The sequence below is a fragment of the Callithrix jacchus genome, chromosome 14 (assembly GCF_049354715.1).
Source record: "Callithrix jacchus isolate 240 chromosome 14, calJac240_pri, whole genome shotgun sequence".
NCBI classification, from domain to species: Eukaryota; Metazoa; Chordata; class Mammalia; order Primates; family Cebidae; genus Callithrix; species Callithrix jacchus.
Genome location: NC_133515.1, coordinates 105605960 through 105630500, shown reverse-complemented (window position 1 = coordinate 105630500; position 24541 = coordinate 105605960). Strand labels below are relative to the sequence as shown.

The 24541-nt window shown below is 44.6% G+C and overlaps 1 protein-coding gene across 8 annotated transcripts in view; it reads left to right on the top strand.

The window, feature by feature from the left end:
- ASAP2 (ArfGAP with SH3 domain, ankyrin repeat and PH domain 2) overlaps positions 1 to 24541 on the top strand; it is a 210296-nt gene that overhangs the window by 149381 nt on the left and 36374 nt on the right. For all 8 annotated transcript variants that reach the window (XM_054245229.2, XM_035273272.3, XM_035273269.3 and 5 more), the window contains exons 10-15: positions 2886 to 2989; positions 3087 to 3156; positions 9194 to 9281; positions 14319 to 14367; positions 14450 to 14616; positions 16267 to 16400. In XM_054245229.2, the coding sequence (XP_054101204.1) occupies positions 2886 to 2989; positions 3087 to 3156; positions 9194 to 9281; positions 14319 to 14367; positions 14450 to 14616; positions 16267 to 16400 (612 nt within the window). The remainder of the gene's footprint in view (positions 1 to 2885; positions 2990 to 3086; positions 3157 to 9193; positions 9282 to 14318; positions 14368 to 14449; positions 14617 to 16266; positions 16401 to 24541) is intronic.

Genomic DNA, 24541 nt, shown 5'->3' with positions numbered 1-24541 from the left:
GTTGAGACTCCTGACAGGTTTATTTTTAGTCTTTCACAGAGACGCTGTACAGGTGAGCCATATTTCTCCACATTCTTTCCACAGCATTGTTCCCAGCAATGTTGAAAGCTGGGTTTGCTCTAATTTTTGGTGCCAATGTTCTGTCCTTCTGAGAAAATATGGAAGCTGGGACCATCCTCATTCCATGGATGGGCATGTACCCTAGTTTACCCAGAGGCACGAGTGCTGTGTGAACTTTCTGTGGAAATGAGTTCACTTCTCCCCTCATGGCCTGTGCCTGTTTCAGGGTCTGTTGTCAGTTCAGTAATGGAGAGTGCCTCAGCACATTATTGATTACTCACATGGAGTTTTTTGGTTTTTCTTTTTTGACAGTTTGAAAAGTCAGTGCCAGATACTCATGAGCATGGGTTGGAAGACTTAATGTGAAGATGACAGTATTCCCCTAATTGATCTTCATATTTAGTGCACTCCCCTTCAGAAATGTCAGCTGCCTTTGTGTAGAAATTGACAAGCTGATTCTGAAGTTCATGTGGAAATGCAAGGAACCCAGAATCACCGAAACAATCTTGAAAAAGAAGAACAAAGTTGGAGGACTCGCACTTCTGATTTCAGAACTTACCACAAAGTTGTAATAATCAAGACAATGTGGTACTGGCATAAGGAGAGACATATAGATCAATGAAATAGAACTGAGAGTCCAGAAATAAATTCTTATATTTAGGGACAGTTTCTTTTCAACAAGGGTACCAAGATAATGGAGAAAGAGTAGTCTTTTCAACAAATTGTGCTGGGACAGCTGGATAGCCACAAGCAAAGAAGGAACTTGGTCCCTTACCTCACACCATAATCAAAAATTAAAATGAGTCAAAGACCTAAATGTAAGAGCTAAGACTATAAAGCTCTTGGAAGAGATTTATAAGTATAAATCTATATGACCTTAGATTAGGCAATAGTTTCTCAGATAGCACCCTTACAGTATAAGTGACAAAAGAAATAGTAGGTAAATTGGACTTCATTAAAATTAAAGTTTTGTGCTTCAGAATCTTTTTTTCCAACTGTCAGAAATCCAAGAGACTGCCTCTGCTTTGAGATGCAGTCGAAACTCTGACTTCAGCCCATCTTGTCCACCCCATAGCCTTACTGCCTCAGATGCAGTATTTGTCCAGCTTCCCTGGGTGCTGACCACGTGACCTCCCCATGTCCTCTGTGTGCTGTCCACTTTGCCTTGAAGATCCTCCCCTGATTCTCTGCCCGTTTTTGCCTTCATGTTTAAAACTCACTTTTTACAAACTTACTCTCCCTGTGCTTTTCTCTCTTTGACTCTTCAGTTCTTGCGTGCTCTTGTTCTCAGCTTGGATCACACTGATTTTCCTTAGTTCTTTCATCATTTGGGCATGTGCTTCGTTCTCTGAGGATGGTGAGCTGCTCAGTGGCGATGATGAGAGTGGCCCTAGACTCTGAGGATGCTCTCTGGGGAGGGAAGATGCTGTAACGGAAGGAGCGGCGGAGTGGAAGGCAGGATTCCGTTCCACTCTTTGCTCTTGCTTTTAGGAGGCCTGCACCTGGAGCAAAGTACTTACCTTCATTGCATCCCATTTCTCCCGTTATGGAATGAACTGGATAGAGGTTCTCAAAAACAGCTGTGGGCAGATCTTGGCCTTTTCCTGGTTGACTTTGTGAACTCTTTGTTTACATCTTGTTCCCCTCTCGTTTCCTTTAAGTCTCAGGGAAATAGAATTTCCTGCACTGGCACTGGTGGCCTCTTCTACTTTCAGCTCAGAGTGTCTGATACTGTTTGTTTTGTTTGGTTTTTGGTTTTCTGAGACAAGGTCTCGCTCTGTCACTGAGGTTGGAGTGCAGTGGTGCTATCATGAGTCATTGCAACCTCGATCTCCCAGGCTCAAGCAATCCTCCTGCTTCAGCCTCCCAGGTAGCTGGGACTACTAGTGCCTGCCACCATGCCTCGCTAATTTTTGTAATTTTAGTAGAAATTAGGTTTTGCTATGTTGCCTAAGCTGGTCTTGAACTTCTAGGCTCAAGCCATCTGCCTGCCGTGGTCTCCCCAGCTGTTGGGATTACAGGCATGAGCCACTATGCCCGGCCTGATGTCATTTGTTAAACACCACTTGAGCACCTGTTGCATGCCAGACACTGGACATGGGCCCTGGGTGTTGATTGCTAGTCCTCACTTACCCTAAGAATCTGATAGGCAGTAGTTTCCCAATTGTGGTAGGTTCTATCAGATTCTCAGCAACCATGTGGCTGGTCCCTGTTAAGGCTCCTCTTGGTCAGAATCAGACCCCCCTTACTCAAGATTGATGGGGTGAGGAAGTAAAGATTTGTGCAGTATTTGTTGATGTTCACATGTGTGATCCTACTGAGTCCTTGCCGTTTATTGGCCTTACTGGGTATTCTTTTCTTATTGTCCAAGAAGGAAACTGAGGCAGAGAGCTTATGTAATGGTTCCGTAGTAAGGGAAAGAAAGCTGGTTTTGTGTTTTGCTTGGAAACCCCTGCTTTTCCACTCAGGTATCACCTTGCTTCTTATGGTCTGCTCTGGCCGTAGTGGGAGCCTCGTGTTGTCAGGGAGTTAAGGCTCATGAAGAAATAAAACCTGGACACTTCCAGGGCTCATTCCTTCAGCTTGGTGATACTGGTTTCCTGACAGTTTCTTCTCCAGCCTGATAGATGGCATTTATCAGTTCCTAGAGAGGAATCTGATGTCTCTTTTTTGGAGTGTTGAGAAGGGGAAATTTCTCTGATTCTTTTCGTTGCTGTTGTTTAAAAAAAAACCGCTCTTAGTAGGCATACATTTTCTTTGTGTGCTGCTTTTCTAAAAATTGGGACCTGGACAAGATTAAAAACACACTCTTCACCATTTTTTAGGACTCCCAACTTCGGCAGAGCACAGCTTATAGCTTACATCAGCCTCAGGGAAACAAGGAACATGGGACTGAGCGGAATGGCAGCCTCTACAAGAAGAGCGACGGGTACGTAAGGGGTTGTTGCTAGAGTTTAAATGTACGTTCGTTATCTCATGTGTCCAAAATGTCTAAACTCTTATTGTTTCTCCCACTTATCCACAAGGATCCGAAAAGTGTGGCAGAAAAGGAAATGTTCAGTTAAAAATGGTTTTCTGACCATATCCCATGGTACCGTAAGTATTCTCTTTTAATCCATGGTGTCTGCTGTAGTTAGATGAAGGTGGTGTTGGAGGACTTTGTGAAGTTAGAGGACAGGAGTTGTTCTCCATGTGTTATGGTATTAAGGATGCGTCTGAAAGAATTTACCTGTCAGAAGCACTTGTTGGCTTCCATCTTGATTGAGTGCACCTGCACCCTGTTGATGCTTCTTTTTTTTTTTTTTTGCCAAGTGGAGCCTTGTCCTTGTCATCTTCCACTCCTTAGCAGAGTCAGGAGTAACTGATAAGCCAGGCTGTTTTTATTTAGAAGGCTATGACTCCAGAAAGCACACAGCAGCAAACTGCTCCCCTAGCTCTCTTTGTCTCTGGAAATCGAACATCTCACTTCGGAAGATTTCTACTTTTCCACTAAGGGAAAAACGTTTAAATGGGCAGGACTCTGGGGACCAGAAATCCAGGAGAAAAGAAGTATCAGTAATTTTGTTATAGAAATCTAACATAGGGTACCCAGTCTTAATCAAGGCCTCTTTCCATCATCCTGTTTATGAGAGTCCATGCAGGACAATAAATGGAGCCCTCTCTGTTGAGCTTATGAAAAGCCAGTCAGGATAAAATTCTTACCAATCTAACTTTCAGAGGCCAGGAACTTGCACAATCACAGACACAGCCCTGTGCACCACGCTGGTCTTTCCCCGGCAGCATTATGCACACTATTGCCTCACCTGCTGCGACCAGAGCTGGTGAAAACCGCATGGGCCAGTAGACAGCTTTGGTAACGTCTTAAGGCTGAGCTCGTTGCCTTTTTGTTGCTAGTGAGATGCTGAGAGTGGTTTGCATTTCCGTTCCCCAAACAGAGGCCTAGTAGTGCATGCAGGCCAGCAGCCTTAGGCGTGTGAGTGGATGGTAGTGACCATCTTTGCTTCTCCTGTCCCTCCAGTCCCCTGGTGAAGGGAGAGATGGGCAGGAGGAGCTCAGAGGGGCTTTTCTGGCCCCTATAGAAATGTCATCACTCAACGTGGGGTTCAGAGAAGTGGCCCTGAGGTTCTTATGAGTAAGGGAATAGAGTAAAACCCCAGCTGAAGGATGTCCCAGCAACAAGGTTTGTGTTCCTCTGAGGTTGCCTTCGTTTTTGCCAACTTTGTTTCGGAAAGGGAGAGAAGAGCTAGAACTAACATATACCCAGTGTAGGGATCTCTCAGTGACTTCTGGTCTGGGGAATTGAATGTGTCTCTGAACTTGGAAATGAAGGTCATTTTCTATTTTCAGTACCTAGCTTTCACTGGTCATGTGATCACCACTGTACCCCCAGGGCCATGTAATTTGGATCTTAATGGGATGTTTTGGGCAGGTGCTGTGGCTCATGCCTATAATCCTAGCACTTTGGGAGGCAGAGGCAGCAGGAAAATCACCTGAGGTCAGGAGTTCAAGACCAGCCTGGCCAACATGGGAAAACCTCATCTCTACTAAAAATTTTACAGAAATTAGCCAGGCATGGTGGCTTATGCCTGTAATCCCAGCTACTCCAGAGGCCGAGGCTGGAGAATTGCTTGACCCTGAAAAGCTGAGGTTGCAGTGAGCTGATATCATGTCCACTGCACTCCAGCCTGGAAGACAGAGAAAGACTCCGTCTCAAAAAAAAAAAAAAAGGCCGGGGACATTCTTTCCATGCGTGAGTGTGAGGGTATTAGTTCTAGAGACTAAGGGAAGCAAATTTATCCATTAATCGCTGTCTTTAATATTAGGAATGTTGGATTAGATGAGACAAGGCTCCCTTCTAAATACCTTCCAGATCTGAACACCTGTCGTTCTGTGGTTTGTTTTCTAATTGGTGTCCACTCACTGTTGGTTCGAACTCAGATTGACTGCCTCAGTGCAGAACCTGTCCTGAAGTCAGGTGGCATATTTGCTTCATTGAGAGTCCCCCTTGATCCAGGCCTCAGCATATGCCAGGCTCTTTGCATGGCAGGTGGAAAACATCTGGTAATCCTTTGCTGACAGCGTAAACTTCACTTCAAGTCACTTCCATAGCTTGAGCTTCCTCTCAAAAGATGTGGAGACTTAGTTGTCTTTAAATTTTGATGGGTTGCCCCAGTTTTTGGCAGATAAGTACAGTTATAACCAGCATCACTGGGACGCTGACAGCTCAGCTTGTCATACAGCGTGCATATTTAATAAGTGTTTTGTGTTCGGAGGGGAAAACCCTCTCCAGGGAATCTCCACTTCTGGAGGTCTCCTCCTGCCTTAGCAGACATTGCCATGTACCTCCTGCAGGGCTGGCAGGTGGGGCTGTCTTGATTCACTGCCTCACTGCCATGCAGAAAAATAAGTCGTTTCCAGCCCTCCATTTAGTGGCCAAGTGTTCTTTTTCTCACCTTTTCCCTATTTCCCTGCATGCTCTAGAATTCAAAATCCAGAGGACCCCTCTGTATGACTGCATCTACAGAGGGGTTGCATGTGGGGAAGTGAGTTCACCCTTACCGAGAAAGAGAAATGAGAGATGCCCTTTGGTTTGGAAGCAGATCTTCAAGAAATGGGAGAACGCAGGGTATATTTGAACTGGTAGGAAAACCCTTCCCAGGAACCTGGCAGCCTTCGGGAAATGAAGTTATTGTATTCTGCTTGGAGCAGAGGATTAAGGATAGCATCTGGGAGATTCGGTCCAAAGCCGGAGTTGAATATCCCTCTTAGCCAAGTCTGTGTTTTCTGGCCCTAGGAAGAAGTGATCCTTGGGACAAAATAATTCTAATTACGTATCCTCTTTGCCAAATTCACAGCGTTGCTACAGCACTGGGGTCTGGAAACTGTGTTACTCTGGAAGAAATCTCCACTGGCTCTTACACAATCTGAAATTTTAAAAAATGATCATCAGTCATGAAGAAGGAAGAATACAGACTTCCTTCTAAAAGCCTGATGAACTGGGAAAAAATAGAATGGCATGATTAAAATGGAGAATCTCTGATAATCTCTTTCTGCATGGCAAACTCTAAGGCTATTGCATCCTTTTATTTTAACCATTCTTTCCCAAGTTTTCTACTAAACTAGGGCTTCCCAAATTAAATTCTCAAGAAAATACTGTGAATACTTTGTGAATTATGTGAAACTGCTCTATACCTCAATTAACTGATGACATCTTTTTTTTTTCCTTTTTGAGATGGTATCTTGCTATGCTGCCCAGGCTGGAGTGCAGCAGCCAGTCTCGGCTCACTGCAACCTCTGCCTTCCGGGTTCAAGCAGTTCTCCTGCCTCAGCCTCCCAAGTAATTGGGACTACAGGTGTACACTACCATGCCCAGCTAATTTTTGTATTTTTAGTAGAGATGGGGTTTCACCATATTGGTCAGGCTGGTTTCGAACTCCTGACCTCAGGTGATCCAGCTGCCTCGGCCTCCCAAAGTGCTGGGATTACAGGCATGAGCCACTGTGCCCAGCTGACCTGTATGTTTCCAAATTGCAACAGGTTAGGATTTTAGTGGATAGAATTTTCTCCCATAAATTTTTCTAATAGCTTTACTATTAGCTAATACTTAATCTGAATACTTAACCTGAGTAGCAAACAATTTTATTTATTTATTTATTTTGCGACAGAGTCTTGCTCTGTTTCCCGGGCTGGAGTGCAGTGGCGCAGTCTTGGCTCACTGCAACCTCCATCTCCCAGGTTCAAGCAATTCTCCTGCCTCAACCTCCTGAGTAGCTGGGATTACAGGCATGCACTCCCATGCCCAGCTAATTTTTTTACATTTTTAGTAGAGATGGCATTTCACCATGTCGGCCAGGATGGTCCACCTGCCTCAGCCTCCCAAAGGTGCTGGGATTACAGGCGTGAGCCAGCAAACAATTATTAATGTAAAACTTAGAGTGGCTGATATTGCGCAAGATCAGCTTATATGTTTTGTAGACCTATTCTTCTGGTTGTCATTTTTTAATATGTAGGCACATTTATGCTTTTATAATTATTCCTACTTCAAATAAAGGCGCTGAATATTTTTCTATATTTTGTAGTATTCTGTGAAGTGAGAAATCTGTCTTTGATGGTAGTTATCTCGGCGAACGAACACTTTTCCCCAAATCGCATGGAAGAAGAAAGATTGCAAGGTGGAGGTGGGAGAGAGAATGAATAGTAGTAATTTAAGTTGTGGTTCTTTGCTGCTCTTAAAGATAAGTCCAGACAAGCAACTGCCTTCTGTGGATACCCATGTCGAGGACAGGGAGAGTGTCAGTTAAGCTCCAAGCTCTGGAGCCGGCCTGACTTGTTGGAATCCTAGCTTCCCTGCTCTCTGGCTGTATAACCTCAACCAAATGATTTAGTCTGTCTGGACCAGTATCTTTATCTATAATGCTGAAGTCATTCCTACCTCAAAGGGCGGTTAGGAAAATTAAATGAATTATTTCATGAAAAATATTTAGAAGAGTGCCTGCCTTGTATAGATATGTAATAGTAATCGCTGAGTAAATGTAGCTATTATTATTCAGAGTTATTATTTTGTCCATGAAGGTGCTTCTGTATTTATCAAAGCTCATAAACCTTTTCTGTTATTCCTTAAGACCCCACAATTTGGAAGTAGCCTGCGCATGAATGGTTGTGTGATCACAGGGAGGTAGCAGAATAAACACAGGCCATGTATGAGTGGATGTACACTCATGTTAAAGTACTTGGTTGCATACATGGTTTGTAACGATGTCTCTAGAAGTAGATTATTTGGTGTATTTGATTCCTGGATAAGCTACATAATCAGATTGGTAACAATCCAAATCAGTGGTGTTTCCACTTAAACTGTCCAGATTTACAAGGTAGAGCTTGGTGTCTTCTAACGCTGATTTCTGACGATCCAGTTCTCTGAGATATCTACAGATGATGGAAAATATCTGACTAACCTATAGAAGACCGATACAGCCACGAACCAGGAGAGTCTAGTGCAGTTCTGTTTATCTAACTTTTGCTAGTCCAGACTTAAATTTGTTAAACCCAAATCCTTCACACTGCAAGGATGGGTTCAACTCTCCCACCCTATCTCTGTAGACTTAATGAAAGGAAGCTGCTGGGCCTGAAGGGCACGAGGGTTTCACAGGTCTTTCCAGGTGTAGGTGCTTATGTGTATGTATCTGCATTAATCCCAAATCCAGGTTTTTTTAATCTCGAAGTGACTGGTGGCCAAGAGAAGTGGGATCCAAGAACGATGGAAGTTTAAGACCTTTTTATTGATCTTTCCTTTAGCACTTTGGTAGGTGGGTGAGATAAGCCCACTCCTATTTGGATATTTCTCCGAGATTCGAAGAGGTATTCTGCCATTCCGAATTTTTGTTTCTGAAATTATCTTCTTACCCTCAGTCCTTTGCTTTTTCGGACTAAGTATGATCTCTTTGTTTGAAATTGTAATAAAATAGCCATTTTTGACACAACTCTGATGGAAAGTATGTTGTGATCTATTGGTATCTTTGTGTGTGGGGGAGAAAGTTTGGGGGTCACAGATACGAATGAAGTATGTTTTGTTGAAACTTAAGTGACAGCGATGGTTGGCATTTAGGAATATTAATATATTATCCGTCATCACTTCAGACAGCGGGAAAACAATTTCTCTGCTATTTTTGTGCCGTGAAATTACCTTCCCTGTAAGTGAGGTTTATGCTAAGAAAAAATGCTTTTAAGATCACCAGAAATTGAGCTGGGTGCCCAAGTTACCTGGCAAATCATCTGTGTTGTCAGTAGGAATCAGAGCCGAACGTGTTGGGCTTAGCCGTAGAGGATCTTGATTTGAAGGCACCCACTGCCAGCAGCCTCTCTGAGCTGGCATCTTGTCCCCTTGTCCACGTGGGTTTGTATAGACCACCAAGGTGCTTTTGCAGGGAGGTGGTTGCACTCTGTGGAGACAAAGTTCAGGGGCCTCTGTTACATGCCTCAGTCATGCCTACCTCAGTCAAGTCTGCCTTCTGAAGGCCACCTTTGCAAACTCATGAAGAGCTTGCTCTTGCTGTGTCTCATGAGGATTGACACTGCACGATTTTCGATTCCTTCCACCCAACCTCAACCCTTTTTTTGTTTTTTGGCTTTTAAACAGGCTAACCGGCCTCCTGCAAAGCTCAACCTGCTAACCTGCCAGGTGAAGACCAACCCTGAGGAGAAGAAGTGCTTTGACCTTATTTCACGTAAGGCTCCCTCTGAGATGCTACACCGTAGAAACATTGTCCTATGCTCTCTTCTAGGGTGTCCGTCCCATTTCAAACACTGCATTCTGAAGATTTGGTTTTTGAAGAGACATGCCCTTTTTTCTGGTGATGTGCATGCTTTGTGTTCCCTTAGCAACTGCTAGCTTGCCAGTCTTTCTAGTTGAGGGTTTGACTTTGAGGACTGGCCCTGCTCCTCAGGGGCACTGTAGACCTGAGATATCACCTGGCTCTCTGAGCCTCAGCATTCCTTTTCCTAAATAAGGAGATCCTTCAAGATAAGCCCTCAAGCCTAAAACTCCTTCCTTCACTTTAAAAAGAGAAAAAAAGGAAAATTCTGTTTTCAAAAACTTATATAATTTGGGCGATGTTAGAAATGCTATAAAACTAAAATGAGGGTCTTTAGCAGAGCCCTTGAGACTTCAGTTTTTAAGTTGTTTTTCTTCCTCACCACTGGATTAATCTTTCTGCTTCTGTATGCTTTTCCTTTTTGTGGTGTTCACAAAAGAATCCCCACGGAACCATCATTGTGGCAAATGTTTACTCAGCACCCCTAAATAAAAGGGCTCATGTTATCTAAAAGAAAATAAGATAAACCTGTTTTCCTGTTAGTTTTGTGTAACAGGGTTACATTTTGGAGGAAGAAAAGGCCAGTCTCCCCTTTGAAGAGGCAGTCACTAGGGATTTGGGCACAAGAGTTATGTTTGCAGAGGACCACGCCGAACTGTATACTGTAGGAAGGCAGAGCTACTCTCGATGCCTCAGTGCCCCTGAGCGGGAGACGGCTACCTTTTCAAATGTCTGTTGATGAGTATTATTGAGGGCTAGGAAGTCACTTGTTACGTGATTAACACTCCCAGCAAACCTGCGTGGTGATTCTCACTCCACCTTACCCACACTGGCTTGCCCTTTTCCTCCCTTTTCCCCTTCTCATACCCTCTGTGTGAAGCTCTGGGGTGGGTGGAGCACTGTGATGTGTGGAGAGGGTTCCAGAACTGTTTATTCTGTTCTTTAGACTCTAGACTGATTTGTAAAATAAAAATGGACTTTGTCCTACATCAGACACCCATCCCGGCTCAGTCTTATAAGTTCCACAGATTCTCATCAAAGCTTGTGTTTCATTCATACAAGATGTTACAAAATGCTGTGTACTGACCAGAGTTTAAAATGTGATCACAAGCCAGGTGTGGTGGTGTGCTTCTGTAGTCCCAGCTACTCGGAGGCTGAGGCAGGAGGATCGCCCAAACCTGGGAGTAGACATCCAGCCTCAGTAACATAGCAAGACCCTGACTCTTTAAAAAAACACACACACAGTGTGATCACTGCTGGGTTACCTGCCTCTAGCAAGCAACAAAGGCTTGAATTAAAGGGAGAAAACCTGATGGTGTAATCTGATGTCTGTCAGTGGCTGGGGCTGACTCAGAGGGTTTTAGACCTTTCCGTTTTCTGCACTAGTAACACACAAAAAGCCATGTATTAAAATGCCCTTCATTAACTCATAAGCACGTAATAGTGAACTGATCACATGGAGGTGGGTGCAGGGACTTCTTCCCCTCCAGCATGCCCTGCAGTGGGGGGCCTGCTAGACGCCATAGGTACAGAAGCACTTGCTCCAACATCTTCCCAGCCTACACCTTTTTACAACACAGCAGGCACCGGGGAGGATCAGTAGATGGCATGCGTGTATACCTTCCTTCTGGGCATGAATTACTGCAGCCCTTATGCATGTGGGATCTCGGTCCTCTGTGAATCTGGCCACACACAAGCACTGTGGCCAACTGACATTGACCAAGATCCTGCCAGTGTCTTTGCTGCAGCCTGATACATAAGAAACATCTTCAGAGAGGACTTTTAGCCTGTGGTGACCAGAAAGGCTTGCTGAGCCCAGTTGGGGGCAGTGTCATGAGTTTGCTAGAGTCCATTGTCATCTTTGAAAAGAGCTCTCATCCCTCCTTCTTCCCTGCTTGTCCTCCAGTGGGTAAAATAAATTCCAGTCCTACAAATGCTTCATCCTCAGCAAGTTTTCAAAGGACACTCTCCCTATGAGTATCTGTAGTGCAAATGCTTTGTGTAGGGCTATGTAGGTTTGGGTTGAAAACTGGCTGCACGCCCCAGAGAGTCATCACAGGAAACCTCTAGCTGCACTGTAAGCTGTGATTTGTTGAACATCCTGAGAAGGTGAAGGCCTGGTTCTGGCTGACTCAGGAGCGTCTGTCTGTCTTCACCCCTCTCCGATTCCTCCTCTACTTCCTGACCAGCCTCATGGGAAGAGCATCACCAACATGCTTTTGAGCTTCCAAGATATTTGGATAGGCTGGGCAGTGGCTCACGCCTGTAATGCAAGCACTTTGGGAGGCCAAGGTGGGAGGATTGCTTGATGCCAGGAGTTTGAGACCAGACTGGGCAACGTAGCAAGACCTCTACAAAAAAAATTAAAAATTGCTGAATGTGGTGGTTTGTGCCTTTGGTCCCAACTTCTCGGGGGGCTAAGATGGGAGGATTGCTTGAGCCCAGGAGGTTGAGGTTACAGTGAGTTGTGATTGCGCAATTGCACTCCAGCTTGGACACCACAGCAAGACTCCGTCTCAAAAAAAAGACATTTGGGCAGTTGGGGAAGTCAAGTAGAAGCACACGCACTGAGGCAGTGAGGGTGATGTTTTCTGTGTGGGTCTGCAGGCACCCCATGGTCACCCATTCCTCCTCATCCTCATCTGGTCAGTTCATCTTGGAATCTTCCCAGAGAATTCAGACGAGCAATAGCCTGACTGACTGATTGCAGTTACTTTCTGCAAGATGCTCCTTCACCATCCTTGCCCTTAAACAGGGCTTCCCATTCTCATGAAGGTGGAAATGGGGCCAGGGGTGGTGGCTCACACCTGTAGTCCCAGCTACTTGGGAGGCTGAGGTGGGGGGATCACTTGAGCCCAGGTGTTTGAGGTTGCAGTGAGCTGTGATCGTGCCACTGCACTCCAGCCTGGGTGACACAGGGAGATCCTCTCTCCTTAAAAAAAAGAGAAAGATGTAAATGGGCATGGGCTCTTCTAGGAGGACAGTTCTGTGGCGAGGTCAGCCCTTCCAGGAGCTCATCCAATTTGTTGCCCTCAGACTGACCCCACTCATAACAAATTCAAGTCCTGAGCTATTATCTGCAACCCCCACAGGCATCCTCAGCGGGATGGAAGGAATGGGAGAATTGTGAGGTAACCCAAGTGAGTCCCCTGAGGAGGATGGAACCAGAGGGAGTCAGTGACCTTCTAGGTCCCCACTGCGGGTTAGCGGCCAGTAGAGCCAGAGCCCCGGCTGGAAGCTGCGCTTCGCTGGCCAGCAGCACCTTAATGCTCCAGTCATCCCCGCCATCTCCTCCTGCACTTCTCCCTCACAGCTGAAGCTGCTGGAAGTCATCTGCTTATTTGTAGCATCTTGAAAGAGTCTGTAATAGAGGGGATTCTTGCTTGGAGTTTTTTTCAGATTTGCCTCCTGCTTCTGCAATTTTTACCCAGGTGCCCACGCCTGTAATCTCAGCACTTTGGGAGGATGAGGTGGGAAGATCGCATGAGCCCGGGAGATCGAGGCTGCAGCAGACCGTGCACTGCACAGTTGCACCACTACACTCTGGCCTGGGTGACAGAGTAAGACTCTGTCTCAAAAAAAAAAGAAAGATGCCATGGTGTTGTAGAAAGTGGTTGGGCCAGAAGTCCAGGAACCGAGTTCTGCCACTGGCTATGCTTGTTTTTACAGCTTAGCCTCCCTAGGCTTCAGCCATTGTGCAGTCGCTCACCAAGGGTTGTCCTAAGAACCAACGTGCTTTCAGGAGTAAACACCACTACTGAGAGGTGATGTGTCTGCTCACTTTTAGGAGCACAGATATTCGTTGTTTCCCTAAGAACAGAATCAGTACTTGTCACCCTTCTGCCATCTGCAAAAGCTGGATTCCCCCCTCCCCTTTGTCTTTATTAAAGCTAATTATATTTTTTGCTTTGGTTTTAGACTGGTTTTAGACAGAGAATAGCCATATGCCCCTCCCCCAGCCTTCCGTTCTGTTAACATCTTAATGCAGTTACCCAGTAGTCCATGATACGTGTTATCCAACCATATTTATGTAGTTATTGAAAACAGGAAACATTGGTTTGATGCCATTAACTAAAAATCTTACTCAGATTTTACCAGTTTTCCCACAAATGTCCTTTTTCTGTTCCAGAATTCCATCCAGGACCCCATATTACATTTAATTGTGATTTTTATCCTGGTCTCTTGCAATCTGTATCAGTTCTGTAGTCTTCCATTGCTTTTCATGATGCCTTCTTAAAGAGTATTGACCTGTTCTTTGGTCAGACTCCCCTTAATTTGGATTTCTCTAGTGTTTTCTCATGATTGGATTGAGGTGATGTGTTTTTGGCGAGAGCAGCACAGAAGCAACGCTGCCACATCCCACAAAGCCCGCTGCACATACACACAGGTCCACAGCCTGGCAAAACACTTATAAAACGTGCTGACACCAGCAGTATGTGAGTGTAGGATTTTACATTCGACCATTATTTAACATTCTTCTCTTGATTTAGCCATATTTGTAGTATTTGATTCTCAAAACATATTCTTAGAATTTCTCATACTAATCTTTTTCTAAGAAAGCCAGAAAACTTCTAAGATACTCTTTTTTTTAAAGGCTTTTATTATTCAAAGGGCTTTAACAATTACTTTTTGGGGGCCTACTCTGTAGTGAGTTAAAATGAAGCTATTGAGAGGATACGGATGGTTTTCGTTGAATAGCTTCAGTTTTTAGAAGCAGGCATCTTTTTAAACTTGAATGAAGGAAAGGGGCAGGTTTATTTTGCATTACAATGCCCTGTTAGTGAAGGCAGACATTTGGAGGTTATGAGGGAGCGCTTGGTTTTATACAAATCATTAATGTCCTAGCAGAGAGCTAAGATTATTCCATAGGCTAATTAGAAACCACTTTCTTTTGGAATTGTGTATGGATTGCTGTCTGGGCTCACAGTTGAAATTCCTCTTGCTGTGCAGATGACAGAACTTACCACTTTCAAGCTGAAGACGAACAGGAATGTCAAATGTAAGTTACATGGTGGTGGGACTTTGGGCTGGACTTACCCATTGGTGTGGGATTTAACACAACGGCACGCTTGTTTTTCTAGATGGATGTCTGTGCTACAGAATAGCAAAGAAGAAGCTTTAAACAATGCATTTAAGGGGGACGACAACACTGGAGAAAATAACATCGTCCAAGAACTGACAAAGGAGATCATCTCAGAAGTGCAGAGGATGACCGGCAATGACATTTGCTGTGACTGTGGGGCGCCAGGTGACCCAGGGACCCCACCCGACCCTGAGCTCTAGGACATTTAAGTCCCATTCTGATTCACAGAATCCATTCATTGATTTTCACTTTCATTTCAAACACGAAATTAAGTGTAGCTCAGCCTGAGTTCCTTCCATTACACAAATGCTTAATGAACTGTGCAGACTGCATGCAGCAGGGGAGAGGGGTGGAAAGATGTTTGCCTGCCTGGCTCCAGAGCAGGACTGAGTAAAGAGGGTCTACCAGAGCTGAAAAGATTGAAATGCTTTTTGAGAAATGAAACCTGAAGGGTACAGTGAGGGTGAACTCAAGGTCATGCGGCCATCATATAGGCTGGCAGGCTGCATGCGTATGGGCTTCCTGGCTTGGAATCTGCTCTCTTCTCCCTTTATCCTACTTTGCAGAACTTCTGAAGTAGCTTTAAGCCGCTCTCTGGCTCTGTAATCCTGGGAGAGCCGCTTGCTCTGTTCAACATTGATTTTCCGGTCTGAAAAGTGAAGGGACAGGTTCCTTCTAGTTGACACATTGTGTGAAATGAGATTTTATTTTTACATTTTGATAAGGCATTAATTAGGGGGTTTATAGTATCATGTGGTTTAAGGAATTTACTTATTTTAATTGAGACAGAATGGTGGGAGGTAGGGGTCAGGGGAACTATGCAGGTGCATTTTCTGAACATTTGTAAAATGAAAAAGATGGAGGCTTGGCTAGAATGGTCAATCCCCCTTTCATTCATCTAATTCTGTGACAATTTTTCTCAAAAAAAACTAAACCAAAATTGAGTGAACAGTTGTGAAGTGCCCTTAGAGTCCCATGACCCTGAAGACTGTATTCGGCCTTGGATCCATTTAAAAAAAATTTTTTAGCAAATTCCACATTCATCTGTCAAGCATTCTGTGGGTCCCTATCATGTGCAAACATATGGTAGGGGACATTAGTATTAGTAGCCAAGCTGTTGGGGGAAAGCATGGCTTTAAACCCAGGTAAAGGTAAAGCCAACGTCTGCTCCGCATTCCCTGGCAACCTTGAGCCTGAGCATTACACAGGTGTGTCTGCTGAGAGTGAGGTTAGAATTCCTGCCCTGGTCATCTCCTGGGGCTCTCAGATTTGATACAAAAGTGCTCTGTCATTTCTGAAGCTCTCACAATGCAAACTATTATTGCTACTACCAGCGTGCTAAATACAGTGTATCCTATGCACATAGTATGTTCTCTCTTACTGTCAGCATCTATACATGTGTATGTTTTAAGCCTGTCCCCTTTTACTACTAGACTTTGGCTGGTCTCCTTGTTTTCCTCTTGCTCCATTCTGCTAGTGTGATCAGGTTGGTGATGGCATGGTCTGTTTTGAGGAGCAGCCACTGAGGAGCCCTTGGTCACTCAAGTGTGTCCTATTGTTTTTTGCACGCACAGCACTTGTCACATGAAGGATGGGGAGATGGAGAGAGGGAAGAAGAGGGAGAGCAGATGTGTACATATATGGGTATTGCATGTATTGGTGGCAATTATGGACAAACAGAGGTTCCAACTGTGTTAAGGATCAGAAAATGCTTATGCTCAGAACTCCTTGTTCAGTAACTATGCAGAAAGTAAGTTGTGGCTCCTGACCCTCTCTTCTACTGGAAGCTGAAATCTGCCCTGTTATCTTTGGCAGATCCTACGTGGCTTTCCACCAACCTGGGCATCCTGACCTGCATTGAGTGTTCCGGAATCCACCGAGAGCTGGGGGTTCATTACTCCAGGATGCAGTCCCTGACCTTAGATGTACTGGGAACATCTGAGCTGCTGGTAATTTTTAACTCCTTGATTTCAGATTGGAAACAAATGAGCTGTAAGCTAAGTTTTACTTTTGGCACTCTAATTCATTTTCTAGTGGTTGTTGAGATGGGTTTGGATAATTAGAAACTCATTGATAATTCCTCATTTTCAGCTACTGGTGGTTGAGGGCACTTCTTCTTGCAAAAACCTTATTCTTAAATGCATAAAGGGAAGTGAAACCAAAAAGGAGCATTGAGAGTGGTGTGAGATTCTGCAGAAATGAAGTCAGATGGTGACATAGGCCAGTTCACCCCATCCATTAGACAGATGTGGAATCCAACGTCTAAAGACAGGAAAGTACTTACTTTCCCTCATCACCAGCCGATTTCTGACAAGGCTGTGGTGACAACTTGCCTCAAGCCTCCAGTGGACTTTTCCCTACCCCAAATTGTCCCACTTGTGGGGAGATACTGGTCTTCATTTTTACCGTCTTTGTTTCTTAAAAAGTCTTTCATTCTTGGTTCAATGATAAGACTTAAGCCATGTGATAGAGATAGGGGGAGACTGAAGTATTTTCCGTGAAGTGGCTTTCAGAGTATCGAGACTGTGGTCCCACAAGGTCCATCAGACAGGCTATGCTCCGGCCACCTAAGCCATGAGCTTTCGTGGACTGTCTTCCCTAGAAAGCAGTACTTGAAATTCTCTCCTGGGACAACTGGGTGTTGACAGTAAACAGTAAGTAGATATTGATTGCCATTGATTTTAATGTTGAATTTGAAAGTTACACGTAGGGAATTTAATGTCAAGCACAGTAGTCTTGACGGAAAATCAATAGTTGTGGACCATGTTCCTCTCGGGGACATCAATCTTCATGACTTCGAATCCAGTGTGTCTGAACTTCACATGCGTTTCGAACTCTCTTGTCAAACCCTTGCAGTCCTTCCAGGAATTCCTTTATGGCCTTGAAAGACAGAGTTGGGAGAAACTGCAGTGGATCCTGGCAGCCTCGTTAGTAACATGCTTAGTTACTAGAAGTTTAAAACTAAGCTAGACTCAGTTAAAGTTTAAAACTAAGGAACTCCAAGCAGTGCCTTCCTGGTTATTAACATACAGCAGTTATTGTTCATGTAGTAATGCATGTAACCTACATCTTAGAGAGGTGTACATGTGTTATCTCTTGGTTAACTGATGATGGCATAGATTAGAGATTTCCATAGTAATATTTTCTCAGAAACACAAAGTACCTTTCAGTAAATACTGGTGAACTAGGGAAGTTGTTTCTTTTACTGATTTTCTTAAAACAATCAGAAGTGTTGAGTGAGTTATGATAAAGTAATAATTGCTTATTTTGTACTAGGCATTTTGCAGACGACTTTATATGTACTAGGCTCATTTAATCTCCAGTAACAACCTGACGATCTTGGTATATTATCCCCCCTTTACAGAGGAGGAAACTGAGGCTTAGAATGTTTCAGTATGCCTAGGGTTATGAAGCTTTTAAGATGACAGATCTGGGGTGAGGGCCCCTTTAGTTGGATTCCAGACCTCACACTTAAACCTTTGAGGAGCCTGGGACACAAATTGGCATCTTAGTGGGTTGTCTTGCCATATGATACACATTTAAACATCTCTGCTGTCCCTATCACCATCCCCAACAAATGTTTAGTAGTCAACTCTGGAGAAAAAAGAACCCTGGTTTGCAACCTTCCTGTTCTCTTGGTGTAAATACTCCAATCATGGCCAATTTCAAGCTACTCATGTGAATTACTGAATGTGAAGTTGGAAAAAGGTGTTTATTACATAGTACATTCACCATGCAAATTGAGTGGATGTAAATAACTTCATGAATGTGGATAATAGTAAAATGTAGTATAATTAGGAAGTGATGAGTTTTGAGTATATACCTTAGTTATTAATACAACTTAACTGTGAGTTTATATAGTATAAGTTTTAATAATAGCAGTGTTTAACAGTTGGCTTGCAAAATTACTGAAATTTTAACAGTTGGCTCTTATGAGCTGGTAGGAGCCTGACCCCACCATCTGTATAATTTCTTAAATGTGTCTCAGAAATTTAATGTTCTTCATGAGACTGAATTGCCTGCTGAGGAAGAAAACGGCAAAGAAAGGTAAAAGGAATATGTTGTTCTCTCTTGATGAAACAATGAGGTGACGTCTAATACCTGGTTAAATTCTCCATTTCTGTCTCCCAGAGCCTCCATCTGCGTTCTCATAGGAGTTTAAAGTGTGGTTGGCTATCAGCCACAATGAGAAATCAGCCAGAGCCTGCTCAATGTCTGCAGATATGTTCAAAAGCTAATTGCTGCCAGAGTTTCAAACTCTCCCTTACCCAAGCCTTTTTTTCTCAGTGGTTATCAGGAAAAGGAGAGACAGCAGTGAATTGTGTGGATATACTCCCTTCAACCCTGCTTGCTCTAGCTCTGGCTGGTCCTCTGTTGTTCACAGAGCCACAAGTTTCTCAACGGCTCCCCTGGTCCCATTTGTTGTGTGCTAGGAATGTGGTCACGATGTCGTGTCTGTAAGCCTTATTCCTCAGCCCTTCAGTTAAGCAATATATGGGTGTCAGGTGTTAGTATTCACTGGCAAAGCTTGGAAATTTCAAGGCTTTTTTTTTTTTTTTTTTTTTTTTGAGACAGGGCGTCACTAGGTTACCCAGGCTGGAGTCCAGTGGCATCATATTAGCTCACTGCAACCTCTGCCTCCTGGGTTCAGGCAATCCTCCCACCTCAGCCTCCTCAGTACCTGGGACTACAGGCAAGTGTAAATCACACCTGGCTACTTTTTGTGTTTTTGATAGAGACGGGCTTTTGCCACATCCAGGCTGGTCTTGACCTCCTGAGCTCAAGCGATCCTCCTGCCTCAGCCTCCCAAAGTGCTGGGATTATAGGTGTGAACCACTGTGCCTGGCCTCAAGCCTTTTAAAAGTACCCAGATTGTTTTTTTTGCTGAGACAATCAGGTGCTGGGATGAAGGATTTTCTGAAGTCTTTTTTACCTCTGTATCTCTTTCTCTTTGTGTGTGTGTTTAGAATTATGTCTGACACACAGAACCATAAAGTATGAGCTATGATTATTATCTCTTTTAACAAAATCCTTTCAGAAAAATGGTCCCTGTGTGCTAATATGTGAACCCACAGGGAGGCTGCGCACAGTCTGTGCTGATTTCTGTTCTGTTTACAAATCTTTCCCCGATTCACAGAGTTGCATGCCATGCAGGGCCTTGGCTGACTTGCTCGTTGAAGTACATACAGCAAGTGTGCGTCAGGCCTCTTGGTGCCTTATGAAAGGAGAGTAGTGGGTACAGCCTGGACAAGTTGTCTCACAGTAGTATCTCTCATCTTTTGGGTAAATAGGACAGCCCCCGTTTCAGGGTGACATGCTGTGACAGCAAAGGATTTTATTTTTTTAATTATTTTTTATTGTATGTATTTTTGGTGTACAACGTGTTTTAGCATATTGTATACATTATGTGTGATTAAATCAAGCTAGTTAACACATCTGTCACCTCACATGCTTATGTTTTGTGGTGACAACACTTTAAAATCTGCTCTCTTGAGCCTGGTGTGGTGGCTATTGCCTGTAATCTCAGTACTTTGGGAAGCTGAAGTGAAAGGATCACTTGAATCTGGGAGTTCGAGAACAGCCTGACTAACATAGGGAGACCCTCATCTCTACAAATAATTTTTTTAAATAGCTGGGAGTGGTATCAAGCACCTGTGGTCCCAGCTACTTGGGAGGCTGAGGCAGGAGGATCACCTGAACACCCAGGAAGTTGAGGCTACTGTGAACTGTGATCTTGCCACTGCACTCCAGCCTGGGCAACAGAGTGAGACGGTCTCAAAAACAAAAAACAAAAGATTTAAGTGTATAGTACATTATTTATTAACTAGAGTCACCATATTGTACACTAGATCTCTAGAATTTGCTCATCCTAACTGCAATTTTGTATGCTTTGACCAGCATGCCCAGCCCGAGCCCCTGGTCACCATAGTTCTACTCTCTGCTTCTGTGAGTTCACTTTTTTAGATTTTGCATATAAATGAGATCATGCAGTATTTGTCTTTCTTTGCCTGGCTTATTGATGATTGGTATGATTAATGATGTGTACTTTTTCACACATATACCTGTTGGTCGTTTGCATGTCTTCTCTCTTTTTTTTTTTGACAGGTTCTTGCTCTGTTGCCCAGGCTGGAGTGCAATGGTGCCATCTCAGTTCACTGCAGCCTCTGCCTCCCAGGCTCATGCAATCCTCCTGAGTAGCTGGGACTATAGGCATGTGCCACCATGCCCAGCTAATTTTTTAAAATGTTTCCATAGAGACAGGCTCTCACTATATTGGCCAGGCTAATCTGGAACTCTTGGGCTCAAGTGATTCTCTGGCCTCAGCTTCCCAAAGTGCTGGGATTACAGATGTGAACCACTGTGCCCAGCCTAGCATAACTTCTTATCCAGTGGAATGAAAATTGCATAATTGAAGTATTAATCAGTTCTGGGGAGTCATGTCATCTTAACTTAGTATCTTTAGATTCTAAAGCAAACCTACTTTGAGAAAAACTTTCTGGTAAACACAGATTTTAAAAAGATAAACTTCCTTCTTAATGTAGAAGATCATGATTTCAGCTTTGATTTTTTTTTTTTTGAGATGGAGTTTCGCTCTTGTTACCCAGGCTGGAGTGCAATGGCGCGATCTCAGCTCACCGCAACCTCCGTCTCCTGGGTTCAGACAATTCTCCTGCCTCAGCCTCCTGAGTAGCTGGGATTACAGGCACGCACCACCATGCCCAGCTAATTTTTTGTATTTTTAGTAGAGACGGGGTTTCACCATGTTGACCAGGATGGTCTTGATCTCTTGACCTAGTGATCCACCCGCTTTGGCCTCCCAAAGTCCTGGGATTACAGGCGTGAGCCACCGTGCCTGGCCTTTTTTTTTTTTTTTTTTTTAGGTCATGTGAGAAACAGTATCATTAGTACTAGGGTACTACTATCATGATCAATTTCACTATCATACATGAAGTTAATAAAGGAAATCTTGATATTCTGAAATTGAATTTGAGTCAGTAATTTAAAAATCTTACAAGACCAAGTGCAGTGTGGTTCACACCTATAGTTCAAGCACTTTGCAGGGCCGACTTGGGCAGATCGCTCGAGCCCGTGGGTTCAAGACCAACCTGGGCCACATGGCGAAACTCCCTATCTACAAAACAAAAACAGAAATTAGCTGAGCATGGTGGTACATGCCTGTGGTCCTCACTACTGGGGAGGCCGAGGTGGGAGAATCACCTGAGCCCAGGAGTTGGCTATAGTGAACTGAGATTGTGCCACTGCACTCGAGCCTGAGTGACCAAGGGAGACCGTGTCTCAAAACAAAACAAGTCATATTGAAAAACGAGCATCAAGAACCTTCCAAGTAGTCACTGACTCAGCTTTCTGTTTCTTGACTTTCCTCTGTTTCTGTTCTCGTAAGGTTGTTAACAAGCTGGCAAATGTTAAAGCGGGTCAGCACACGTGCTGGTCTGAAAGAGAGCATATGGAGAGGGCAGCTCCTCAAAGACCAAGAACTTACGACTTATAACTGTTGTTGTAAGTTCACCTAGGACTCAAATACTAAATTTCAGTCCACCCAGATACTAAAACCGGTTGCTTAGGACAACAAGAAATTGACCATCAACGGTCACTTGTGGAGGAACTGTTAGGCTCCAGGCATTGTTGTACGTGTTCTATGAACATTATATCATATAACCTAAATGGAGAGCTCCATTTTTAACAGGAGGCCAGAGAGGTTAAGAGACCTACCCAGTGCAGGATTTACCTCCAACTATTAGATTCCAGAGCCTCTGCTCTAGCCTTTTTTTTTAAAAAAAGCCAGGATTCTGAACATTTTTTAAACCACAAACTCTCTCAGAAAAAAATGAGCACCAAAGCATATACCCACTTATGTATGATGTACCTATAATTTCTAAGAAATACAGGCTTCGTAAACAACATCAAAAATAGAACTTTTAAAGGCTCAGATAAAGACATCATATGTAAACTTCTCCCCTGCACACGACAGTGTCCTTTTGCCCTCTCTGCTTTGGAGGCAGCAGTATGGTCAAGCTGCTTCCCTTGCCTGGGCCTTTACCCATTGTACTTTAGGGCTGGTCCGCACTCTCAACCCTTCAGGGATCCAAGGGGACCAGTTAACATCATGGAGGAGCTGACCTTGGAGTCTCCTCCTGAGCTCAGCAGTCAGGGATGTCTGGTTTCTCTCACTTGCCTGTTCCTCTCCTGGGGTGAGTCAGAGACAGAAGAATGTCACAGCAATTGTTGTCCCTCCCTGTGGAGGCATGAAAATGTGACAGGAGGTTTCCCTGCCCCACCCCAAACTCTCAAAACAGTGTCCAGATAAAACCTAAAGCCTCATTTTGGCTCAGTGGGCCCTGCTCAGGTAAGTGCTAAGGATGTACTGGTGTGAATCTGTGTCCCTGTCCTGAGGACTACCATCAGGGAGGGAGATACCCACATGTAATGACTCCCCTGCATGGTGAGTGCCAAGGAAAGGGGCCTACTGGCCAAGGGACTGCTCTGCTTATCTGGGCCTGGCCCCGCTGTCCTAGTGCTCAGGATGAACTTTTTTCCCAGGGCTTCCTACTAACTCATGGCTGCCTTGTTAGTCTGAGCTGTAGAGCAGGAGGGTGCCTCATGCCCCATGCCCAGCACAGACAAGGAGCTCAGAGTGTGTTCCTGAGGCCACAGGAAGGGCAAGAGGCTGGGCTGAGCTGCCCTGGGTGATACGAAACTTAAACACTCCTTCCTCTCCTCCATCCAGCCTCAGTGCAGCCCTTCTGGGTGCCAGTGAGAAGGAGGAGATGCCCGGGCTCAGGTCAACACCCATCTTCCTGCCCCTTGGCTTCTGCCCTCCCATCCTGCTGGCTTCTGAAGCCTCCATTTGCAAATGCTTTGCTTTTGTTGATGGGTCTAGAGGAGTTCTCTATGGGCTGAAACGTAAACTGGAACTTGGCAGAATTGCAAGGTAGCACGTTTATCTAGCATTGGATGAGTGTGACACATAGATGCGGTGGCTTCCTGGACCAGCTGTCTCTCAGTAAACCAGCCAAGTCCAAGCAGAAGGGAAATAGCTCTTCAATTCCTGGGGAATTCTCCTCCCACCTCCCTGTCCCCCATCTGCTTAACACAAACTAGGAAGCATCAGGGTAGTTGGCCCCGGGCTCATAGAGGGGGCCACAGTGATTTCTGTCACTCATCTAGGGAAAACCATTGTGCTCAGCTGGGGACAGTGTCCTCCTCGGATTGTATGATGCCTGGCTATAAGCCAGGGGCTCTGACATTGAGATTCAGTCCTGGATCTGACACCAGCTGCCTGAGAAGTCCTTCACAGGGCATTAGCTTCATGGTGCACAGGTACCTATCACCTTAAGTGGTGTGCCATCTGACCATTCAGTTGTCCCCGGGAAAATTGCAACATAGCCTGTGGGCTTTTGCCTCCTGACTGATGGCTTGAGGTCTCAGAGCCAGGGCTGAGCAAGGAGGTGGCATTGGTTAATGTTTGATGCTTTGGGCCGTCTACAAAAAGCTTTCTCCACTTGTCAAGGGCCAGGTTGAATTAGGAGAGCTCATCATCCAATTCTGTTAGGCTACCCTGCATAATTCTTTTGTTTAAACAACAAAAAATTGCGTCTGCATCCTTTACTAGCCCATTTCACTGTTTGATGTTGTTTGCCACCAGGAAGTTCCAGGGTATCTAACCCACACCTGTTGGGCTGCTCCTTCAGCCAGTTCCCCCTGGAGATAGACATGATTTCAGGCCGCAGCAGCCTCTCCGAGAGCATCTCTGTTAACCCCTTTGCCTGCATAATTAATAGAGAGCAGAAATATCACAAGCGTCACTGACTCCCCAGCACAACATGGAAATGAAAATGTGTTTTCTCAAAGCACTGAGCTTGGTGCTCCCTTCTAGCATTGTTTCACTAAACGTTTAAGAATCTGATCTGGCTGGGCACCGTGGCTCACGCCTATAATCCCAGCACTTTGGGAGGCTTGATTGCTTGAGCCCAGGAGTTCAAGATCAGCCTGGGCAACATAGCAAAACCCCATCTCTACAAAAAATACAAAAGTCAGTTGATGTGGTGGCACATGCTTGTGGTCCCAGCTG